We start from the raw sequence: 18,508 nt of genomic DNA, 5'->3' as shown, positions 1-18,508 counted from the left end.
AAGGACTGAGTGACTGGGGGAGGGAGGGCTCCACTGGGTCACACTCCATGTGGGGACTCAGGGACTAGGCCTGGAAATTCAGCAGAAAACGCCAAGCTGGGTGACCTTAAAAAACACACATAAGCTGCCCCTGGATCCACTACCAGCCCTGGATTCCAAAGTATGCCTTGACTGCCCTACCTCTGCTGAAATTCTGCTTGACTGCAGCCCACCCCTCCAGGGATGGATAGGGGCAGGCGGCAGAGGCGCGTCCCCTCCCAGGCCGGGACCCATAGCAGGTGTGACCCACCCATCACGACCCAACTCTGCCCCTCCAGACTTCAAGGGCACCTGGGCGTCCTTCCATCCCGCCAGCAGCTGTGCTTCTGCCACAAAAGAGTTAAGTCCGCCTGCGACCAGCGACCAGTGCCCTAGCAAAGCGCCTTCACGGCGCCTCTTGATTGGCGGGTGGGAGTGGGCGGGGCCTGCTGAGGGGTAGGCTTTAAAAACGGTGCCTGCCCGGCTGCCGCTGCCCGCACAGGCTCACCTTGGCCATGATCGGTGCGGCCAGCCGAGACCCGGTGGAGGCGCCCGAGGATCGGCGTTTCCTCAGGTCAGCGGGGATAGGGATACCGGGACCCTGCGTGGGGAAGGGGCACGGCCAAGGCGGGTAATGGGGAAAGGAGCATGGCTGGGAGGGGGCCGGGGCCGGGGCGGGGGAATCTGAGGCCCACCCCGCCTTTCACTGGAGACAGCCCGCCGCTTCCCGCCTTTGACGCTGCATTGCCAGGGAAACGACAGTCGCAGCAAACTCGCTCCATGAATTATTCATCATCACTGCTACTCGCTCCTCCATACCCTTTACCCCACCCGGGCCCACCACCCCTTTCCATCTCCCAGGTACCCTGGAGCCCCCATCTCAACTCTTACTCTCAGCTCCTCAAATGCTTACCCCCCCTCCCCCCATGGTGATCCACCTGCTATTACCACCTTGTCTAGACAAGGAAACAGGGAGGGGAGCCACTGCCTGAGCCAAGGCTAGGGCGATTTTTGAACACCTGGGCCACTTGTCGGGGGTCTGGAGCCAGCATCTATGGCAGTCTCACCTTGTTCTGAGTCATCCTGTGTGGCGGGACACCAAGCAGGGCTGGAGAAAGCCAGATTCATTTCACAGAAGTCTGCCCATTGATCAGTTTCTCTTCTCAGGGCAGATATTGTCAGATGTCCAGATTCTGGCTGCTATCCAGATTCAGCTGTAACACCCAGCACATCCCAGGCAGGGAGAGATGAATGTTCCAGATACAAGCAATGGCCTCATCTGGCATGGGGGACAGTGGAGCACCTCAAATGCCAATTGAAGAGTGATGGGGCTCTGTGGGGTGGGTGGTGGTAGAACCTAGTGAACTAGGGGAGAGGAGGCAATGAGTTTAGAGACATAATGGGGGGCATGTAGGTATGATGAGGAATTTAAATATTCTCTGAATACTGGGGAGCCTTAAGAAGGTTTGCAACGGCATGATATGATCTGGTATTCAAATTTTCAAAGCCCCCGTCTTAGGTGGTGTGGAGTTTGGGGGCATGAGACTGCTGTTGGCAGCCTGGTGGGCAGTAGTGGCAGGCTGGTGAGAAGAGACATGAGGGTGGAGAGAAGCAGACGGAGCCGAGAGCACAGGGAAGATCTGGCATGGTCATCCTGGCCTCGTGGCTTCACCTCCAAAAGAGACCCCTCCAGCCTGGCTGGCGTGGCTCAGTGATTGAGCATCAACCTATGAACCCAGAGGTCACAGTTCCATTCCCGGTGTGGTGGGTATAGGAGGCAGCCAATCAATGATTCTCATCATTGATGTTTCTCTCTCCTTCCTTCCTCTCTGAAATCAATAAAATATATTAAAAGAAAGAAAGAAACCAATGTTCTTTTTTGTGTGTGTTTTTTTAAAAAAAACAACACAAAAAAACAAAACAAGAAACAAAAGAGCCCCCTCCTGGAAGCATTTTTGGAAATTCCCTTTGAAACCAGGTCACCTCAGCCCTTCTGGGGCTGGCGGGAAGTCCTGGGCCTGGAAGCCCTTCTCATCTGACGGGTAGGCTGGGGGGACAAGAGGAACTCTCATAACTGAGGTGCCTCCCCCTACCCCTGGTCCCACATGGCTCTGCCCTGATTCCCACTCATACCCTACCCATAGCCTCCACCTCAGGATCCTAGCCTAGACCACCCTCTTCCTATGGACTCCCCATTATCACTCTAATGCAGCCGTGGGCAAACTACGGCCCGCGGGCCGGATCCGGCCCGTTTGAAATGAATAAAACTATTGAAAAAAAAGACCATACCCTTTTATGTAATGATGTTTACTTTGAATTTATATTAGTTCACACAAACACTCCATCCATGCTTTTGTTCCGGCCCTCCGGTCCAGTTTAAGAACCCATTGTGGCCCTCGAGTCAAAAAGTTTGCCCACCCTGCTCTAATGACTGGTGAGCCAGGAAGATAATTTTCCAAATGGTGATGAGATCAAAGCTTTGGGACAGAGGAAGAGGAATGGGTGATCCTCCACCCTTCTCATCCCACTCTCCCACTCTCCTGTGAGGGCTGCAGGCAGAGCTGTCACAAGATGAAGGTGGAGAAATAAGCCATGTTCCCGAACACCCTTCCCAGGAGCTGGCCTGGCCTTCCATGCCAGGGATGGGTTTGCTCTTATTTAGCCTCACCGAGAGCTCCTTTCCCACCTGGTACTTCGACTTCATCTGACATTGGCTGAAGACAAGTTAGGGGTTGAATCTGGCTCTGCTGCCATCTCAGGGCATGTGACCTCCCTGCCCTCAGCCTTCATCTCCCCCATCTACGTGGGCCCCCAAAGTATGTATTCTGTTTCTCTCACTGCTCCAGCCACACTGGTCTCTCTTCTGTCCCTCGAACCTGCCAAGCTCTTCCACCAAGAGGCCTTGGCCCTTGCTGTTCTTGCCACCTGGATTATCTACCATCGTGCACCAGGCCAGCTCCTCCAGGAAGCCTTCCCTGACTCCCCATCCCACAGCAGTCCTCATTTCCCACCTCTGCCCCTCCTGCTTGCTTGGCCTATTCACACTGCAAAATTGGCTGGAAGGTTGTGGTTTTCCTACTCACGGAATGAAGGAGGAGATCTAGGATTCATCCCAAACTCCTGCCCCATGTGTAGATCTCCTGCTGCTGCTTTGTTCATACTCTGTTCGTGGCTCTGCAGACAGACACCAAAGGTGGAAGTCTGTTTCCCCACTCTTCTGGCATGACCAGGGGCCACCCTCTTGGCTTCTCTGAGTTGTTTTTCCAACTCTCTGGGCCTAGTTCTATTGCTATTATTATTATTATTTTAATTGCATGTGCTTTTATTTTTCTTATTTTTTTAGATATGTTTTTATTGATTTCAGAGAGGAAGAGAGAGAGAGAGAGTTTGGAACATCAATGATGAGAGAGAATCATTGATTGACTGCCTCCTGCACGCCCCCTACTGGGAACTGAGCCTGCAACTGGGACATGTGCCCTTGATTGGAATCGAACACAGGACCCTTACAGGCCGAGGCTCTGGCCACTGAGCCAAACCCGGTAGGGCCCTAGTTCTATTATTGTTGTTGTTATTACCCTCTCTAGGGTGTGCTGAACTGGGGGTAGATGCTACTCCCCAGCAGGAAGGTCCTGCCAGCTGCCCATCCCGATTCTGGAATGAGGAACACCTGGTCTTCAAAGCCAGCTCTCCCTCTCTGCCACCACCAAGTCCAGGCCCTTTGGAAGGCCCTTAAGCAAGGGCCAGCCACCTTGGTCCCTGCTGTTAGCAGTGCCCAACACTTGGTTTAACACTCTGCCATCACCATCTTGAAATTCTTAATTTTGAACAAGGGGCCCCACATTTGCATTTTGAATTGGCCCTTAAAATTAATCGAGCCCATCCCACCTTCGCTTTTGCAGAGGAAGCAAGGCTTGGAAAGATGAATGACCCCAGTCACCAGCAAGCCAACTCCGTAGTAGGGTTTTGTCTCAAGCGAGTTGGCTCCATCTCCCCAGGCACGATTATTTGAGTTTTACAACTATCTTTGAAGAGGGTCACATCCCACCTCCCTAAGCAAGCTGTCAAACGCCTCTGCAGCCTTCACACACCTCCCTCAGTACCCCGTCCCCCGCTCCCAGCCCAGTCAGTACCCTCCGGTGTCCTGGAGCTCAGTCAGTGACTTCCTCTGCTTGAAATCCACCCAGCGCCCCCATCAGTCCTTCAGGCTCCATGCCTCCTCCTGGGTTCCTTCACCTTGGGGGCTGGGGGCCTCTGGGTGGGACTCAGTCCTCCGTGCGTAGGAAGAACAGAACCAACATGCGCCACCACGTGCTTCCTCGCCCACCAGAGGGCGCCGGCGCACCAGGCTTCGGCTCAAACCTCCAGCTGCCTGCCCGGTTCCATTCAATCGCTTGCGCATCGGATGGGGAAACAGATTTGGGTTGGGGGAGGGGGGGCACCAGAGACTGGCTCGGGACATTGGTGGGACATTTCTGCCTCCATATGAGCCTCTGCCTCCATCTCTCTGTGTCTCTAAGCGTCTCTCCCAACTCTGTCCCCCAGCACGGAGGAGGCAGCTGCTCTGGAACGGGAGCTGCTGGAGGATTATCGTTTTGGGCGGCAGCAGCTGGTGGAGTTATGTGGCCATGCTAGTGCTGTGGCTGTGACCAAGGTACCTAACCCCTGCCCCTTGACCTTGACCCCAGCCAGACGACCAGCCTACCAGAGCCAAGATCTATTCTAGCTGCATGACCCCCATGGCCCAGGGATTGGGAAGCATAGCTGTGTCTGGCTCTGGGGCAAACCCTTGAGGTGTCTGCAACGAACTGGCAAATTATAGCAACGATAATACTACTATCCGGTGCTTTGCCCCAAGTTACCTCTGAACGAGTAATAAACTGACACCAGTTAATAAACAAACTCCTTAGAAAAATGACCAATAGTCAGGGCTCCAGTATATAATCCTTCTCCTCTTCCTCCCCTTTTTCTCTTCTTATTACCACTGTATATTTTTTTAAAACTCAATATTTTTCTCTATGTGAACTCAATTTTTTTTTACTTAAATGTTTTTATTTCCAAATGAAACATATCCTGAGTGAGGTGCCCAAAAGAGAAAGAAATGGAGAAAATCTAAGCCACAGAAGCAAAGCCAGTGTAGTAAACTCGTCTCGTTTTTGCCCTGAGAGCCCCAAGTACATCCAGAAGCCCCTTGGTCTCAGCCAGTCAGACAGTGTCACCCTCCCTGACTCTGGTGTTATGGGTTGCAGGCCTGGTCAGTGTCAGTCAGGACCTCAGACCTTGGGGAGGAGACTGAAAAATGGAATAAGTTCCTCTCTGTGTGGTTGAAGGTTAGAGTATGGCCAGGCCCGGTGGAGTCAGGGAGAGGCCCCATGAGACTGTCCAAGCTTCTACATAATAGAGGCAAACGAGGCTGGGAGAGGAGAGGGAGCCGATGACAGGGTCAGGGTAGGCTGGGACTCTACCACCAGCATGCTTAACTGCTGCATTAAAGAGAGAGAGAGGGATGCACAGGCCCACAAAGACGGAGTCTGAGAGAGAGACAGACTGAGACACGGAGAAAGAGACTAGACAGAGAGACACGGAGAGAGTCTGAGAGACACTGAGAGACAGGGAGGTGAAGATAGGCCAGTGGAAGGAGACAGCGGGAGAGAGACAGGGCATGGCCGGTTGGAAAAGTACCTCCCCACCAACTATGGGGCCTCTGAGGGCCTGGAAAATGGGTGGGGGAGAGGAAGCCACTGCAGTGGAAAAAGGTGGAAGAATGTCTGCAACTCAGGCCGAGAATAAACAAACCACAGTCCAGGCTCTCGGGCTCTCAATGGTGGCTGGAGACATGCTTTCCTGTTCTGGCTTGGCAGGTCCTCTGCGTCTCCAAGGAGGAAACTGAGGCCCCGAGTGGCCCAGCCCCTCACCCAAATTGCTCCCAAGCCGCGTCCCTTCCTCTCCCTGGGGCCTCAATTTCCCCACCTGGTCAAGGAGGGATTCCAAGCTACGTGCCTTTGCCTTTGCTGTGCCCCTACCAGGTGTTCCCCTTGCCTGCTCTCTCCCGGAAGCAGAAGACGGTGCTGGTCGTGTGCGGACCGGAGCAGAATGGGGCGGTAGGGCTGGTCTGTGCCCGGCACCTGCGGGTGTTTGTGAGTAGCAAGGACCCCCTTGGTGTCCCAGAGTCACTCCCCATTCTGTCCCTGCAGAAGTCACTTCCTCCTCTTGGTAGTGTTCCAGGGGAACATTGAGACTGGACAAGTTACAGAATAAGCCCAGTGCTTGCCCCAGGTACTGCTGCCTGGTACCAGGTCTGGAGGCTTGGCAGAGCCCCTAAAAGCTTGGGCAGCCCCCACACTGACCCTTTCCTGCCCCCTCCCCGCCCCCCCCAGGAGTATGAACCGACCATCTTCTACCCCACACGTTCACTGGACCCGCTGCACCAGGACCTGACCACCCAGTGTGAGAAGATGGACATCCCCTTCCTGTCCTATCTGCCCACAGAGGTCAGCACTCCTTGACAACAAGGGGCAGTGGGGGATGGTGCTCCAAGGCTGCCCCTCACCTCGCCTTCCCTCCCAGGTCCAGCTCATCAATGACGCCTACGGGCTGGTGGTGGATGCTGTGCTGGGCCCTGGCGTGGAGCCCCGGGAGGTCGGGGGCTCCTGCACGCGTGCGCTGGCCACACTCAAGCTGCTGTCCATCCCCCTCGTGAGCCTGGACATTCCCTCAGGCATGCCAGGTGGAGGGGGGTGCGTCAGGGCCTGGGAGATCTGGGGGGCCCCTGTTCTCCAGCTTTTGTGACCCAGTTTGTCTGCCTACTCTGAGCCTCCGTTTCCTTGGGGATGGATTGTGCACCCTGGGTATGGCAGAGGGCCATGTCCATCCCTTAGATGGGGACACTGAGGTTGTTGCCCAGGTGATCCTGCATCCCCTCCCCACCACGCTCAGCCCAGTGTGCCCAATGCCCACCCTGGCCCAGTCACCAGGCAGACGTGAGCTCACTCAGCAAAGGCCTCGCCCGTCCTGGCCGCCGCCCTATGCCTGTTGGAGCCATTAGGCCACGGGCAGACGGAACAAACAGCCGCTGGCCAGCCGGACCCTTCACAGGGGGTGGCCGAACTCTGAGGGACATCCCCTGGCTTGCAAGACCTCAGGGCCATCTCAGCAGGGTGCTGAAGAGCAGGGGTGGGGTGGGGTGGCTATGAGGAGGTGGGCTGTCTGGTATGAGGGTGGAGGCTAGGATCATAGAAGGACAGATTAAAGTCAGAGGGGAGAGGCCTTTAGTTAATGGTTCCAGACTCCAGTCAGAGGTAGGAGAGAAGGCAAGGCTCCTCCTCTGAAGGTGGAGGTTCATTTCAGAGGTGGCAGAGGCTGTGAACCAATGAGTGAGGTGGTGTGGTCTTGCCAAGTAAAAAGGCAAGATACAGCATGAGGGTGAGGCAGAGGTGTCAGATCAGAGGGAGGAGTACTGGGCAGAGGGAGGAGGATCAGTGCTCAAGTTGGGTGGGGAAGGAGGCACTTCCTGTCAGAGGCAAGAACCTGGGGCAAGGAGGTCACCTAGGAGAGGCTTGCTTGCGGATGGAGGAAAAAAGTCTGTCCTTTGAGTGGGGATCTGGCCAGAGAGTGGAGGCTGCCTGGGAAGTCTGGGTGGAAAGAGGTTCTAGTCTAAGCGGGGAAGCTCAGGATTGATAGGAAGGGTGTGGGGATAGACGCCAGAAGAGGCACGGGTCTGACCAGGAAAGGGCAGCAGCTGGAAATGATGCAGTCTGCAGGCAGAGGCTGAATCAGATGGAGGAGGACGATTGGGTAGCAGGGTGGGAGGAGGGGCAGAAAAGTATGAGGGCTCTGGCCAGAGGGGGAGGGCAAACATCTCCAAGGAGGGAAGGAGACTGGTCTGAGGGTGGAGGCTCGGTTCTTTGGGGAGGCAGGTCTGATCAAGACACTGTCAGAAAGCAGAAGCTGGGACGCTCCTCTGAGGCTGAGCACCCTTTCCAGCTCCTGACCTCCCCCCCCCTCCCTCCCCTCCCTCAGGCTGGGATGCGGAGACCGGCGAAGACTCGGAGGACGGCCTGCGGCCCGACGTGCTGGTGTCACTGGGTGCGCCCAAGCGCTGCGCTGGCCGCTTCTCTGGGCGCCACCACTTCGTGGCTGGCCGGTTCGTGCCCGACGACGTGCGCCGCAAGTTCGCGCTGCGTCTGCCGGGGTACACGGGCACCGACTGCGTGGCGGCGCTGTGACTGCTGCCCGTGCTCGCGCGGCCTGGACGTGCCCCAATAAACACACATCCCACCACCTCCTGGCCTCGCCTCCTCTGTGCGCCGCGGTGGGGCAGGCTCGGGGCGGCCCCAGGCGGGAGGGGTGGAGGGCGGACGGGGAGCGGGACTTCCCGCTGACCGCCGTAAAGGGGAGATTCTGGGACTTCCAGCCGCTCCGATGGCCTAAGGCCACTGGATCGAAGTTGGACTCCAAGGAGGGTTTCTGGCCGCCCGAAGCGTGAAGGTTCGGGTAGCTCCAGGCCCGATTCCAAGACGCACTGCCCACCGGCAGCTGGGGACCCAACGTGGAGAACGGAGGGGGGTGGAGGGAGGGACTTCCAGCCGGCGACCGGGGGCGCAGGCCATTCCGAAGGCGGAGGCGCAGCCGAACGCACCGAGGGGGGGCGACCCGAGCGGTGGCTCACACACATCACCGAGGGCAGAGAAGTTTGGCCCGGGAGGGACCTGGGCGGGGCGGGCCGGGGCGGGGCCGGGGCGGGGCCTGCGGTCTCGTCCCGCCCCCACCTTCAGCCCCCGCGGCCGCCAGACCCGCGGGAGTCCGACCGGAGCGCGCGGCGGAGCCCGGACCCTCCCTCGGACTTTCGGACCGGCCATGGCATCACTGCCACCCCTGCTCTGCCTCTGTGTCGCCGCCGCTCACCTGGCGGGGGCCCGAGGTGAGGTGTCCCCAGTCCCCAGCCCAGCCCCACAGGCGCCTGACGTCTGGCAGGGGGCCTGGCATGCCCCCCGCGTCTGGAGAGAGAACCCAGGGACCCTCGCTTCCCCACCCGGGGGTGGAGGGAGAGAGAGGGCACCTGGGAGACGAGCCCAGGACTGCCTGGGCGAGAAACAGACCTTCCCCACTTGCTTCTCTCGTCCAAGAGACGGCAGGGGCGCTCGCAATGTGGATATGAACTAGGCTATTCTGGGTCCCGGTGACCGTGGGTACCTATCTCCACCTCAGCCCCAGCGCCTGGACCCCGGATCATCTGGTCCTGGCCTCTCTTACCCACCCCCTCCTTCTTCCACACACAACTCCCATTCAGAAAAGAAAGTCTCATCTCTGCAACACCAGGTGGAGGGGGAATGGGGCCCATTGAGACTGAGGCTTCAAGAGGGAAGGGACTTGTCTGAGGTCACTGCCCAGGCCAACTTGAGGCCTGAGAAGCCAGGCTCAGTTCCAAAGACCTCCTGCTGGAAGCATGGGCCCCGAGTGCAGATGGAAGGTAGAGTGAGGGAGCAACTTCCAAAGGGGAATGCGGCTCAACCGGAGGGCAGAACACATCTAGGGGGAGAACTTGGTCTGGGGAGGAGCATGGACAGACTTCCAAGGCCTATGGACCTGGGGCTTCAGGTCAGAGGAGGCCTCCTGGAGGCCGGGGTGCTGCAGTCCTTGGGGTCAGCCAGAGCTGGGCTCTGGCTTCTAAGAGCCTCGGTTTTCTCCCCTGTGAAGTGGGGATGAGCATGGCAGCACCTTGCATAAAGAAAGCTCACAGGGATTCCCGTCAATGTTCCTTCCTCCCTCCCACTCCTCATCTCTTCCACAGGCACTACCCTTATTGAGGAGCCCACGGAGACCGTGTGGGGCCTCGAAGGTCCATCGCTGCACCCTGGCCAGCCCTCGCCAGCCCTGGAGGACTGGGAAGGTGAGTTAGCCAGGGTCCAAGCCCTGGCTGTGTTGTGGACTGTTGTGTAGGCTCTGGCTGGTGGGACATTATGAGGAGGGGACACGAGCTGGGTGAAGAGCCCAGTGCCATTCTGGACATGACAACCTCTGGAAGTGGTGCCCCAAGAGATCTGTTAGGAGCAGGGAGGTGAGAATCGGGTTGTTTGTCAAGGAGGAAACTGAAGAGGGATGGTGGTGGGATTGTGGGACCACCTGCCCAGGCCATACAGGAAAGCAGGAGTTCTGGAACCTGAGTCTCTAGTTCCCAGGCCAGGAAAGTTCTATTTGATTGCTCTTGAACCAGAAAAGGATTCTGAGGGGTTGATATGGGAGGCCAGCCCCTTCCCACCCGTGGTGGGTTCAGTGAGCAAGGAAGGCCCTGGCTGGCACTAACAAGAAGCTGCCAGGCAGTGGAAAGCTACAGCTCGGGCTGGTGTCAGGCAGGCCTCTCCAGCGGCCTTCATATCTCGCCTCACGTGTTCTGAATTCTGAGGGTGAGGACAGGTGAGACCGTGGCAAGATCTCTGCGTGCACTGATGCGCAGCCTTCCGGCGACCCCTTCACAGCTCCTTCTGCTTTGGAGGGCTCTGCATCAGGGTGGGGCCGGGGTGGGTGGGGCTAGCCCGGCGCTGCTCGCTCATTGGGGTGAGAGGGGAGGACTCCCACTTAGCCCGTAAGGCCCCGTAGCAGGCAGATCGGGCCCGACTGGCCTCGGCCCGGGTCCAAGTGCCTATGGTCTCCACAGAGGCCAGCGAGTGGACGTCCTGGTTCAACGTGGACCACCCGGGCGGCGAGGGCGACTTCGAGAGCCTGGCTGCCATCCGCTTCTATTACGGGCCGGCGCGCGTGTGCCCGCGGCCGCTGGCGCTGGAGGCGCGCACCACGGACTGGGCCCTGCCGTCCGCAGTCGGCGAGCGTGTGCACTTGAACCCCACGCGCGGTTTCTGGTGCCTCAACCGCGAGCAGCCACGCGGCCGCCGCTGCTCCAACTACCACGTGCGCTTCCGCTGCCCTCGCGGTGAGGGCGGGGCTTCGAGGGGCGGGGTAGCGGGGTGGGCGGGGGGTCCCAGGTTTTTGCGCATTTAGGGCCTGCGGCGGGGGAGGGGCGGGTCCTTCAGCAGCAGGGCCCCGGCACAGGGCAGGACCTGATGAGGGCGCAGCTTCTGCAGGGAGAGCTGGGTTAGCTTGGGCCCCAGGGCGGGGGCAGGGAGGGGCCCCGAGGAGCACATCTCCCTCTCGCTGCCTTCACTTGTCCAGCTCCGTCCTGTGCGGGAGGGCGGAGCCCACAATGTGTTTGAGACGCAGGTGGAACAGCAGGTTAACCTCGGGGAGGGAGGGGGGCAGGTACCGCAACTGCACCTTCGACAGGGCGCCTCGGGGAGTCTTGGGGGGAGCAGTGGGCAGGGCTTCTGCTCGGAGCACTGCCCTTGGGTGCACGTGGCGGGGGAGTCTTCCGGTCCTACACTGTCAACAGCTGTTCAAGATGCAGTCCCGAGGGTGGGCGGCCGCCTGACCCTCCCCATCGCCCTCCCTGCAGAGGCCGCGTGGGGAGCGTGGGGCCCGTGGGGTCCCTGTTCAGGGAGCTGCGGGCCAGGTCGTCGTCTGCGCCGCCGCCGCTGCCCAAGCCCCACTGGGGATGCATGTCCCGGGCGCCCCCTGGAGGCACAGAAGTGTGTGCGGCCTCGGTGTCCAGGTAGGAGGGGCAGGGCCGGTAGAGGGACGAACCTAGAAGGGAGGGGCTCGTTTGGTGGAGCCTGGTGGGCGGGGCCAGGATTAAATAGGCGGAGCCTGGAGAAGAGAGGCGGGGCCTGGGTGCGGGGGCGGGGCCTGGAGAGCCCAGACTCGTTCACAAGGAGCTTGGCCCTGCCTTTCCTTTTGGCTCCTCCTCTCGAGGACCATTGGTGAATGTGTACAGGTGAGCATCCCGGGTGTGTTCAGGCCTGGGCCCATCTGAGGGGGCGCTTCCCCTGTGCGCCCGGCCGAGTGTGGGGATGTCCCCGTGGACACGGACACACACAGACGCGTTTGGGGGCTACACACGCGGCATTCGCAGCCCCTGCCTGTCCCACACGCCCACATGGGCACGTGCTCACACCCTGGCAGACACGATACCAGGCCTTCCCAGAGCCAGACACCAGGCCAGCCAGGAGGCGACTGGAAATTCCGATCCGGCCTGGCTTCACAAACACGCGCTGGAGACTGTGCCGGCAGAGCCCGCAGTCGGGTGGGGGAGCATGATGGCCAATGGGGTGGTGGGGTCCCCACCCTACCCGCCTGGCTCTGCTCTCCCTGTGGCGTCTCTGCCCTGAAGTTTCCAGTGGAATTTTCCATTTGGTGGAGAACCCGCCGTGTTGGGAGGGGAGGGAGATCTTCTGGGCTCAAGACCCAGCCCCTTGCTGGGCCCCCAGCCCCCGCCGGGACGTTTTCTCTCATGCTGGAAGGAGTCACCTCCCCTGTTCCCTCCCAGGGCATCTTCCTCACCCCTCTGGACCCCAGATCCCTCCCCCTGTCTGGCGCTGGCCACTCAGCCCCATCCTCCCCTCACACTAGGGGCTGCTCTAAGCAGGGCTATGCGGAGGCACCTTTGCTGTGTAGGCCCTTCTGCCCCTCTGCCTCCCTGTGTCCTCCAGGGTGCAGCCCCAAAACGTGTGGATGCCCCAATCACATCCTCCTGGGCTCAGTGGTCACTCCATCTGGCCGGCCGCTACCAGGGGCCAAGGTCTCCCTGAGAGGCTGGCCTGGCACTGTGGCCACCAGCGATGCCCATGGAACCTTCCGGATGCCTGGAGTCTGTGCCAGCAGCCAGACCAACGTCAGTGCCCAAATGGATGGCTTCTCTGCTGGTACGGCCCAGGCCCAGGCCAACAGCTCCATATCTGCTGTGGTCACTATTGTTCTTGATAAGTTAGGTAAGTGCCTTGTGGCAAAGGGGATCAAGAAACTGGGGAGGAAGTTCTGGGTGACGCCAAGCACTTGGGATTGGGGCGGTGTGATAAGTCAAGGTTACTGGGGGAAGAAATGAGATGTGATGCAGTCATTGAAGACGCAGGGTAAGACAGAGTTGCAGAGAAGCATTAAGATGGGCATCATGTTGAGCAGAGTGGGGTGAACTGACTTGGGGGAATAGGGCGTCCCTAGAAGGAGAGGATGGACCCTACTCTTGGGAAGTGTCATTGGGAGAAGTTGGGATGGGGCAGTGCCCTGACCTTTGCCACCTTTGCCCTCAGAGAAGCCCCACCTGTTGAAGCACCCCGAGTCCCGAGTGCGAGAGGCAGGCCAGAATGTGACCTTCTGCTGCAAAGCCTCAGGCACCAAGAAATACTCCTGGTGAGTGCCCTGACCCGTGTTCAAGGGCCCCGTGCCAGCTTTGGTATTGGATTGGATTTCTCATGGTATCTGGTGCCTCACAGACCGGGAGGGAGCTGTTCTGCCTCCTCCCTGGGCTGTGTTCTGGGTGGGGACGGTGTAGGCCCACACCTGTGCCAAGGGCCCCCATGGTGTTGCCCGCCCGCCACCCAGGTTTCACAACGGGACCCTGCTGGACAGGCGAGAGCACAGGTATGGGGCCCACCTGGAGCTTCGGGGACTGCGTCCAGACCAGGCAGGCACCTACCACTGCAAAGCATGGAATGACGCGGGCTCTGTGCTCTCTGGTGCTGCTGAGCTCGTCGTGCTTGGTGAGCACCCTGCCACCCCCCCCAGCCAGTCCTAGCTCAACCTCAAACGGAGCCCCAGTGGCAAACTGATTTTGGACCTTGCTGAGTCTGATCCCAAGCCCCCACTGATCCCCTGACCCCAGTCCAAGCCCCCACCCTTGGCCTCTAATGGAGTCCTCCCCTTACCCTGATCTGGCTGGTTTCTTGCTCTCCAGCTCCGGGACAGCCAGCCTGTGACCCCCAGCCTCGTGAGCACCTGATCAAACTCCCCGACGACTGCAGTCAGCCGGGCAGTGGCCCCGCCTATCTGGATGTGGGCCTCTGCCCTGACACCCTTTGCCCCGGCCCAGCAGGCTCTGGCCCCAGGTGTGGGGATGCAGGCTCCCGGTGCTGCTCCGTGCGCCGCCTGGAAAGCAGGCAGATCCACTGCTCCAGCTACATCCTTCCTGTCAAGGTGGTGGCCGAGTGTGGCTGCCAGAAATGTCTGCCCCCTCGCGGGCTGGTCCGGGGCCGTGTGGTGGCCGCTGACACAGGGGAACCGCTGCGATTTGCCCAGATCCTGCTGGGTCTCGAGCCCATCGGCTTTACCTCCTACCAGGGCGACTTCACCATCGAGGTGCCCCGCTCTACCCAGCGCCTGGTGGTGACTTTCGTGGAACCCAGTGGCGAGTTCATGGACGCTGTCAGGGTCCTGCCTTTCGACCCTCGAGGCGCTGGTGTGTACCACGAGGTCAAGGCCATGCGGAAGAAATCCCCCGTCATCTTAGATGCCAGCCAGAGCAACACGCTCCCCCTGGGGGAGCTGGAAGACGCGCCTCCTGTGGGCGAGCTGGTCCTCCCACCTGGAGCCTTCCGCACGGCCAACGGAGAGCCCTACTCGGGGCCCGTGGAGGCCCGGGTGACCTTCGTGGATCCCCGAGATCTCACCTCGGCGGCTGCCGCCCCCAGTGACCTGCGCTTTGTGGACAGTGATGGCGAGCTGGCCCCACTGCGCACCTACGGCATGTTCGCGGTGGACCTCCGGGCCGCCGGCTCCGCCGAGCAGCTGCAGGCCGGGCCCCTGGCCGTGCGTGTGGCCGCGGGCCAGATCCGCATGCCGGGCCACGTGGAGGCCCTCCAGCTCTGGTCGTTGAACCCCGACACCGGCTTGTGGGAGGAGGAGAGCGGCTTCCAGCGCGAGGGCTCGGCGGCCCCCCGGGTCCGCCGGGAGGAGCGCGCCTTCCTCGTGGGCAACTTGGAGATCCGCGAGCGGCGTCTGTTCAACCTGGACGTGCCCGAGCGCCGCCGCTGCTTCGTGAAGGTGCGCGCCTACGCGAGCGACAAGTTCGCCCCCAGCGAGCAGGTGGAGGGCGTGGTGGTCACGCTGGTCAACCTGGAGCCGGCGCCTGGCTACTCCTCCAACCCCCGCGCCTGGGGCCGCTTCGACAGCGCGGTCACGGGCCCCAACGGAGCCTGTCTCCCCGCCTTCTGCGACGCGGACCGAGCGGATGCCTACACAGCCCTGGTGACGGCCACCCTGGGCGGGGAGGAGCTGGAGCCCCCGCCCTCCCGGCCGCGCGCGCTGCCGGCCACCGTGGGCGTGGCGCAGCCCTACCTGGACAAGCTCGGGTACCTCCGCACTGACCACGACGACCCTGCCCTGAAACGCAACGGCTTCCGCATCAACCTCGCCAAACCCAGGCCTGGCGACCCCACCGAAGCCAAAGGCCCGGTGTACCCATGGCGCAGCCTGCGGGAGTGCCAGGAGGCCCCGGTGACCGCCAGCCACTTCCGCTTCGCGCGCATGGAGGCCGACAAGTACGAGTACAACGTGGTCCCATTCCGGGAGGGCGCGCCAGCCTCCTGGACCGGAGACCTCCTGGCCTGGTGGCCCAACCCACAGGAGTTCCGGGCCTGCTTCCTCAAGGTGAAGGTTCAGGGCCCGCAGGAGTACATGATCCGCTCCCACAACGTGGGGGGCAGCCACCCACGCACCCAGGGCCAGCTCTATGGGCTGCGGGATGCCCGCAGCGTGAGAGACCCCCAGCGCCCTGGAACGTCTGCTGCCTGCGTGGAGTTCAAGTGCAGCGGGATGCTGTTCGACCAGCGACAGGTGGACAGGACGCTGGTGACTATCACACCCCAGGGTAGCTGTCGTCGTGTGGCCGTCAACGGGCTCCTTCAGGATTACTTGGCCCGGCACCCCCCACCCGCTCCCGCTGATGACCCAGCCACCTTTGCCATGCTGGCCCCGCTGGACCCTCTGGGTCACAACTACGGCGTCTACACGGTCACTGACCAGAGCCCAAGGCTGGCGAAGGAGATCGCCATTGGCCGTTGCTTCGATGGCTCCTCTGACGGCTTCTCCAGGGAGATGAAGGCTGATGCAGGCACAGCTGTCACATTCCAGTGCCGGGAACCAGTGGCGGGCCGGCCCAGCCTCTTCCAGAGGCTGCTGGAGTCCCCGGCAACAGCACTTGGTGACATCCGCAGGGAGATGAGTGAGGTGGCCCAGGCACAGGCCTGAGCTGAGGGTCTCCTCCGTACCCTCCAAGGCAGGGCCTGGCAGTGACCTGGGCCCCAGCCTTGCTCCTCTGCCTTGCTCTGGACTTCTCTGTCCCTGGGGAGTCTCACCCCCTTCTCCAGATGCCCACTGCTCAGAGTCCAGAGTCAGGGGCAACGGTGGAAATGCCAAGAAGGTGATTATTGCTGAGAGATGCTAAACGGAGCTCGAGTTCGTCCTGACCGTGGGAGCCAGCATCCCGGAGACCGTTGAGGCTGGAGGGAATGGCCCCCAGATCACATGCTCTGATTTCAATTATATTTTGACTCTGATTTCAAATATTCTGCCCCTTGGGATTTCTGACCTTCGGCCTCAAGACCCCTGGGTGTCACTGAACAAGGTGCTTTATCGGGTCCTCTGCCTCAAGCTTTGTTCTGGGGGTTATTTATTGAAACAAAGCCTGTGGGTTGATCATGGGGGTGGGGTGTGTGGGGAGTCCAGGCCCAGTGAAGGTCTGGGAAAGGGGCTTCTTGGTTCTGGGGTTGGGGGACACAATTCTCATGTTTGGTGCTTGGAGACCCTCAGGGGGTTGAGGCAGGGAATCAATTAAAGATGCTTCATTTCCAACTCACGGTGTCATTCTCAGGGAGCGAAGGATGGAGGCTACGGCTGCCAGACTCAGACAAGTTTGGCAGAAACATAACCCCCAGTGCACAAGGACATTCATGTGCAAACAGCTCAGGTGTCCCCACAAGGCCCTGGATGTGCCTCTCATAGGCGTGTGCGCCCTCCCACCCCCCAGGATGAGGCATGCAGAAGTGTGTCTGAGACACGTGTGTGCAGAGCTGACTCGTGAGTGGCCGGAACCTGTGCAGCCCTGACCGCTGAACACAGCAGTAGCTGCTGCCCTGGCCTCCTCGGTGCCTGGCTGTGTGCCTGGGGCTGCAGTGGGCAGGGAGGGGCCCTGACGGGGTTGCATGCCCCAGGTGGTTGGAATTGAAGCCACTGTGGATTTCCTAAGCCACGGCCACAGCTGCCCTACCCTAGGCCCCACACCTTGGCCAAGTGGTATCTGGGCTGTCCAAGGCCATGGCCTGGACCCTCTGACCTCACTGGGACCCTCAGTCTGGAGGTGGCAGAGCCATCACTTGCTCTCATTCTGTCCACATGGCTGGATGAATCCTCCTGGCACCCCATGGGGCAGGCACTGTTCTGACCACACCCCCACTTTCCAGACAGAGGCCCCCAAAAGGAGAGGCAAAGGGCTGCCTGGACCCTGGAGTGAATCCCACAGGGATGGGGGCCTCCCTTGGTGACCCAGCAGCTCCCTGAGCACCCGAGTGAGACTTCCTCAGCCTGGAAATGTTGGCCCCTGGAAGGCATCAAAGTGGCATTACTGAGGACCTGGCATGGGAGGCATTGTGCCCGGCTGGTCACCTGCAGAAGCAGTAATGGAAGGGAGCCCGGGGCATGTTTGTGACTTCTTCACCCTCCCCTTTCCCCTTCTATCACCCACCCACCCACTCAGCCGCCTACCTGCTCACACCCACTCCCGACCACCCCGCCATCTGCCTGTTCAGCATTTGGAGGTGTCAGATCTGTGTGAACACCAGGGCCTTGGAGAGGGCCTAGCCCTGGGGAGGTAGGCTCACATGCAGACCCCAACACATCCTGCCGGCTCTTCTCCATCTGACAACTCCCAGCCTCTGTCACCCTCTCACCTTTGCTTAGCCAGTGGTCGGCAAACTGCGGCTCGGCAAACCGTGGCTCGTGAGCCACATGCGGCTCTTTGGCTCCTTGAGTGTGGCTCTTCCACAAAATACTGACTTCTGCGCATGGGCCAAGAAGTTTCAATCACACTGTACGTGTGCGCCTGCATGTGGTATTTTGTGGAAGAGCCACACTCAAGGGGCCAAAGAGCCACATGTGGCTCGCGAGCTGTGGTTTGCCGACCACGGGCTTAGGCCATTCCCTTCGTGGGAACACGTGCGCCTGCCTAGTTGGTGGACATGGGGTCGGGAATGTCAGGGAGAAGGCCGGAACCCAAGGGCATCAGCCCCAGTCTCTGAGAGTGGACCCCGAGGCTCTGCTGGAGTCAAGGTTTGGGACACCGCAGGTGTTGGCAGCCCAGCCTTGAGCTGGATGGGCTGTGATGGACAGGAGAGGAGAGAAGCTTTGAGGCCCCTCTGGAGCCAGGAGACGTGCATTTGTCCACACCTACTGTGTGCGTGCCCCCAGCTGACGGGAGGCTCAGATGGGCAGGCCCCTTGCCCAAGACGCCCAAACTCTGAGTCTGCCTGCTCCAGGGCCTGCTCAGCGCTGCCTGCCGGGGTCCTGGGGAGCAGCAGGAGTGAGAGGGGGCTCCCTTTGCAGCCAGCAGACGAAGCTGGCGTTCAGGCCAAGGGTAATGAGGTGTCAGGCTCCATAGCCAAATACCTTTCACTGA

General features: G+C 60.3%; 2 protein-coding genes across 5 annotated transcripts; both read left to right on the top strand.

Moving 5' to 3' along the window:
* The first annotated feature begins 139 nt into the window (after positions 1–139).
* YJEFN3 (YjeF N-terminal domain containing 3) lies at positions 140–8,296 on the top strand. 4 transcript variants are annotated; one of them, XM_059696082.1, is made up of 6 exons: positions 140–592; positions 4,561–4,669; positions 6,042–6,116; positions 6,393–6,506; positions 6,583–6,733; positions 8,035–8,296. In XM_059696082.1, the coding sequence occupies exons 1-6, from the start codon at positions 534–536 to the stop codon at positions 8,238–8,240; spliced, it is 714 nt and encodes a 237-aa protein (XP_059552065.1). In that variant the 5' UTR covers positions 140–533; the 3' UTR covers positions 8,241–8,296. The 4 variants fall into 4 exon arrangements, with proteins under 4 accessions (XP_059552065.1, XP_059552064.1, XP_059552067.1 ...); XM_059696081.1 differs by having other exon boundaries at positions 6,042–6,152; XM_059696084.1 differs by lacking the exon at positions 6,042–6,116.
* A 512-nt stretch (positions 8,297–8,808) lies between these two features.
* CILP2 (cartilage intermediate layer protein 2) lies at positions 8,809–16,538 on the top strand. Its single transcript, XM_059696069.1, has 8 exons — positions 8,809–8,935; positions 9,806–9,904; positions 10,670–10,942; positions 11,462–11,617; positions 12,555–12,833; positions 13,152–13,251; positions 13,444–13,601; positions 13,796–16,538. The coding sequence occupies exons 1-8, from the start codon at positions 8,872–8,874 to the stop codon at positions 16,084–16,086; spliced, it is 3,420 nt and encodes a 1,139-aa protein (XP_059552052.1). The 5' UTR covers positions 8,809–8,871; the 3' UTR covers positions 16,087–16,538.
* Positions 16,539–18,508: the final 1,970 nt, after the last annotated feature.

The sequence above is a fragment of the Myotis daubentonii genome, chromosome 5 (assembly GCF_963259705.1).
Source record: "Myotis daubentonii chromosome 5, mMyoDau2.1, whole genome shotgun sequence".
Classification (NCBI taxonomy): Eukaryota; Metazoa; Chordata; class Mammalia; order Chiroptera; family Vespertilionidae; genus Myotis; species Myotis daubentonii.
This window is presented reverse-complemented; position numbering and strand designations above follow the sequence as displayed.

What these genes read in the sequence shown, in the direction of transcription:
- CILP2 (XM_059696069.1), top strand. Translation starts at nt 8,872, where the DNA reads ATGGCATCACTGCCACCCCTGCTCTGCCTCTGTGTCGCCGCCGCTCAC. An exon ending in TCACCTGGCGGGGGCCCGAG is followed by an intron (nt 8,936 to 9,805) that starts GTGAGGTGTCCC and finishes TCTCTTCCACAG; the next exon opens with GCACTACCCTTATTGAGGAG. An exon ending in AGCCCTGGAGGACTGGGAAG is followed by an intron (nt 9,905 to 10,669) that starts GTGAGTTAGCCA and finishes TGGTCTCCACAG; the next exon opens with AGGCCAGCGAGTGGACGTCC.
- YJEFN3 (XM_059696081.1), top strand. Translation starts at nt 534, where the DNA reads ATGATCGGTGCGGCCAGCCGAGACCCGGTGGAGGCGCCCGAGGATCGG. An exon ending in GAGGATCGGCGTTTCCTCAG is followed by an intron (nt 593 to 4,560) that starts GTCAGCGGGGAT and finishes TCTGTCCCCCAG; the next exon opens with CACGGAGGAGGCAGCTGCTC. An exon ending in GAGCCTGGACATTCCCTCAG is followed by an intron (nt 6,734 to 8,034) that starts GCATGCCAGGTG and finishes CCCCTCCCTCAG; the next exon opens with GCTGGGATGCGGAGACCGGC.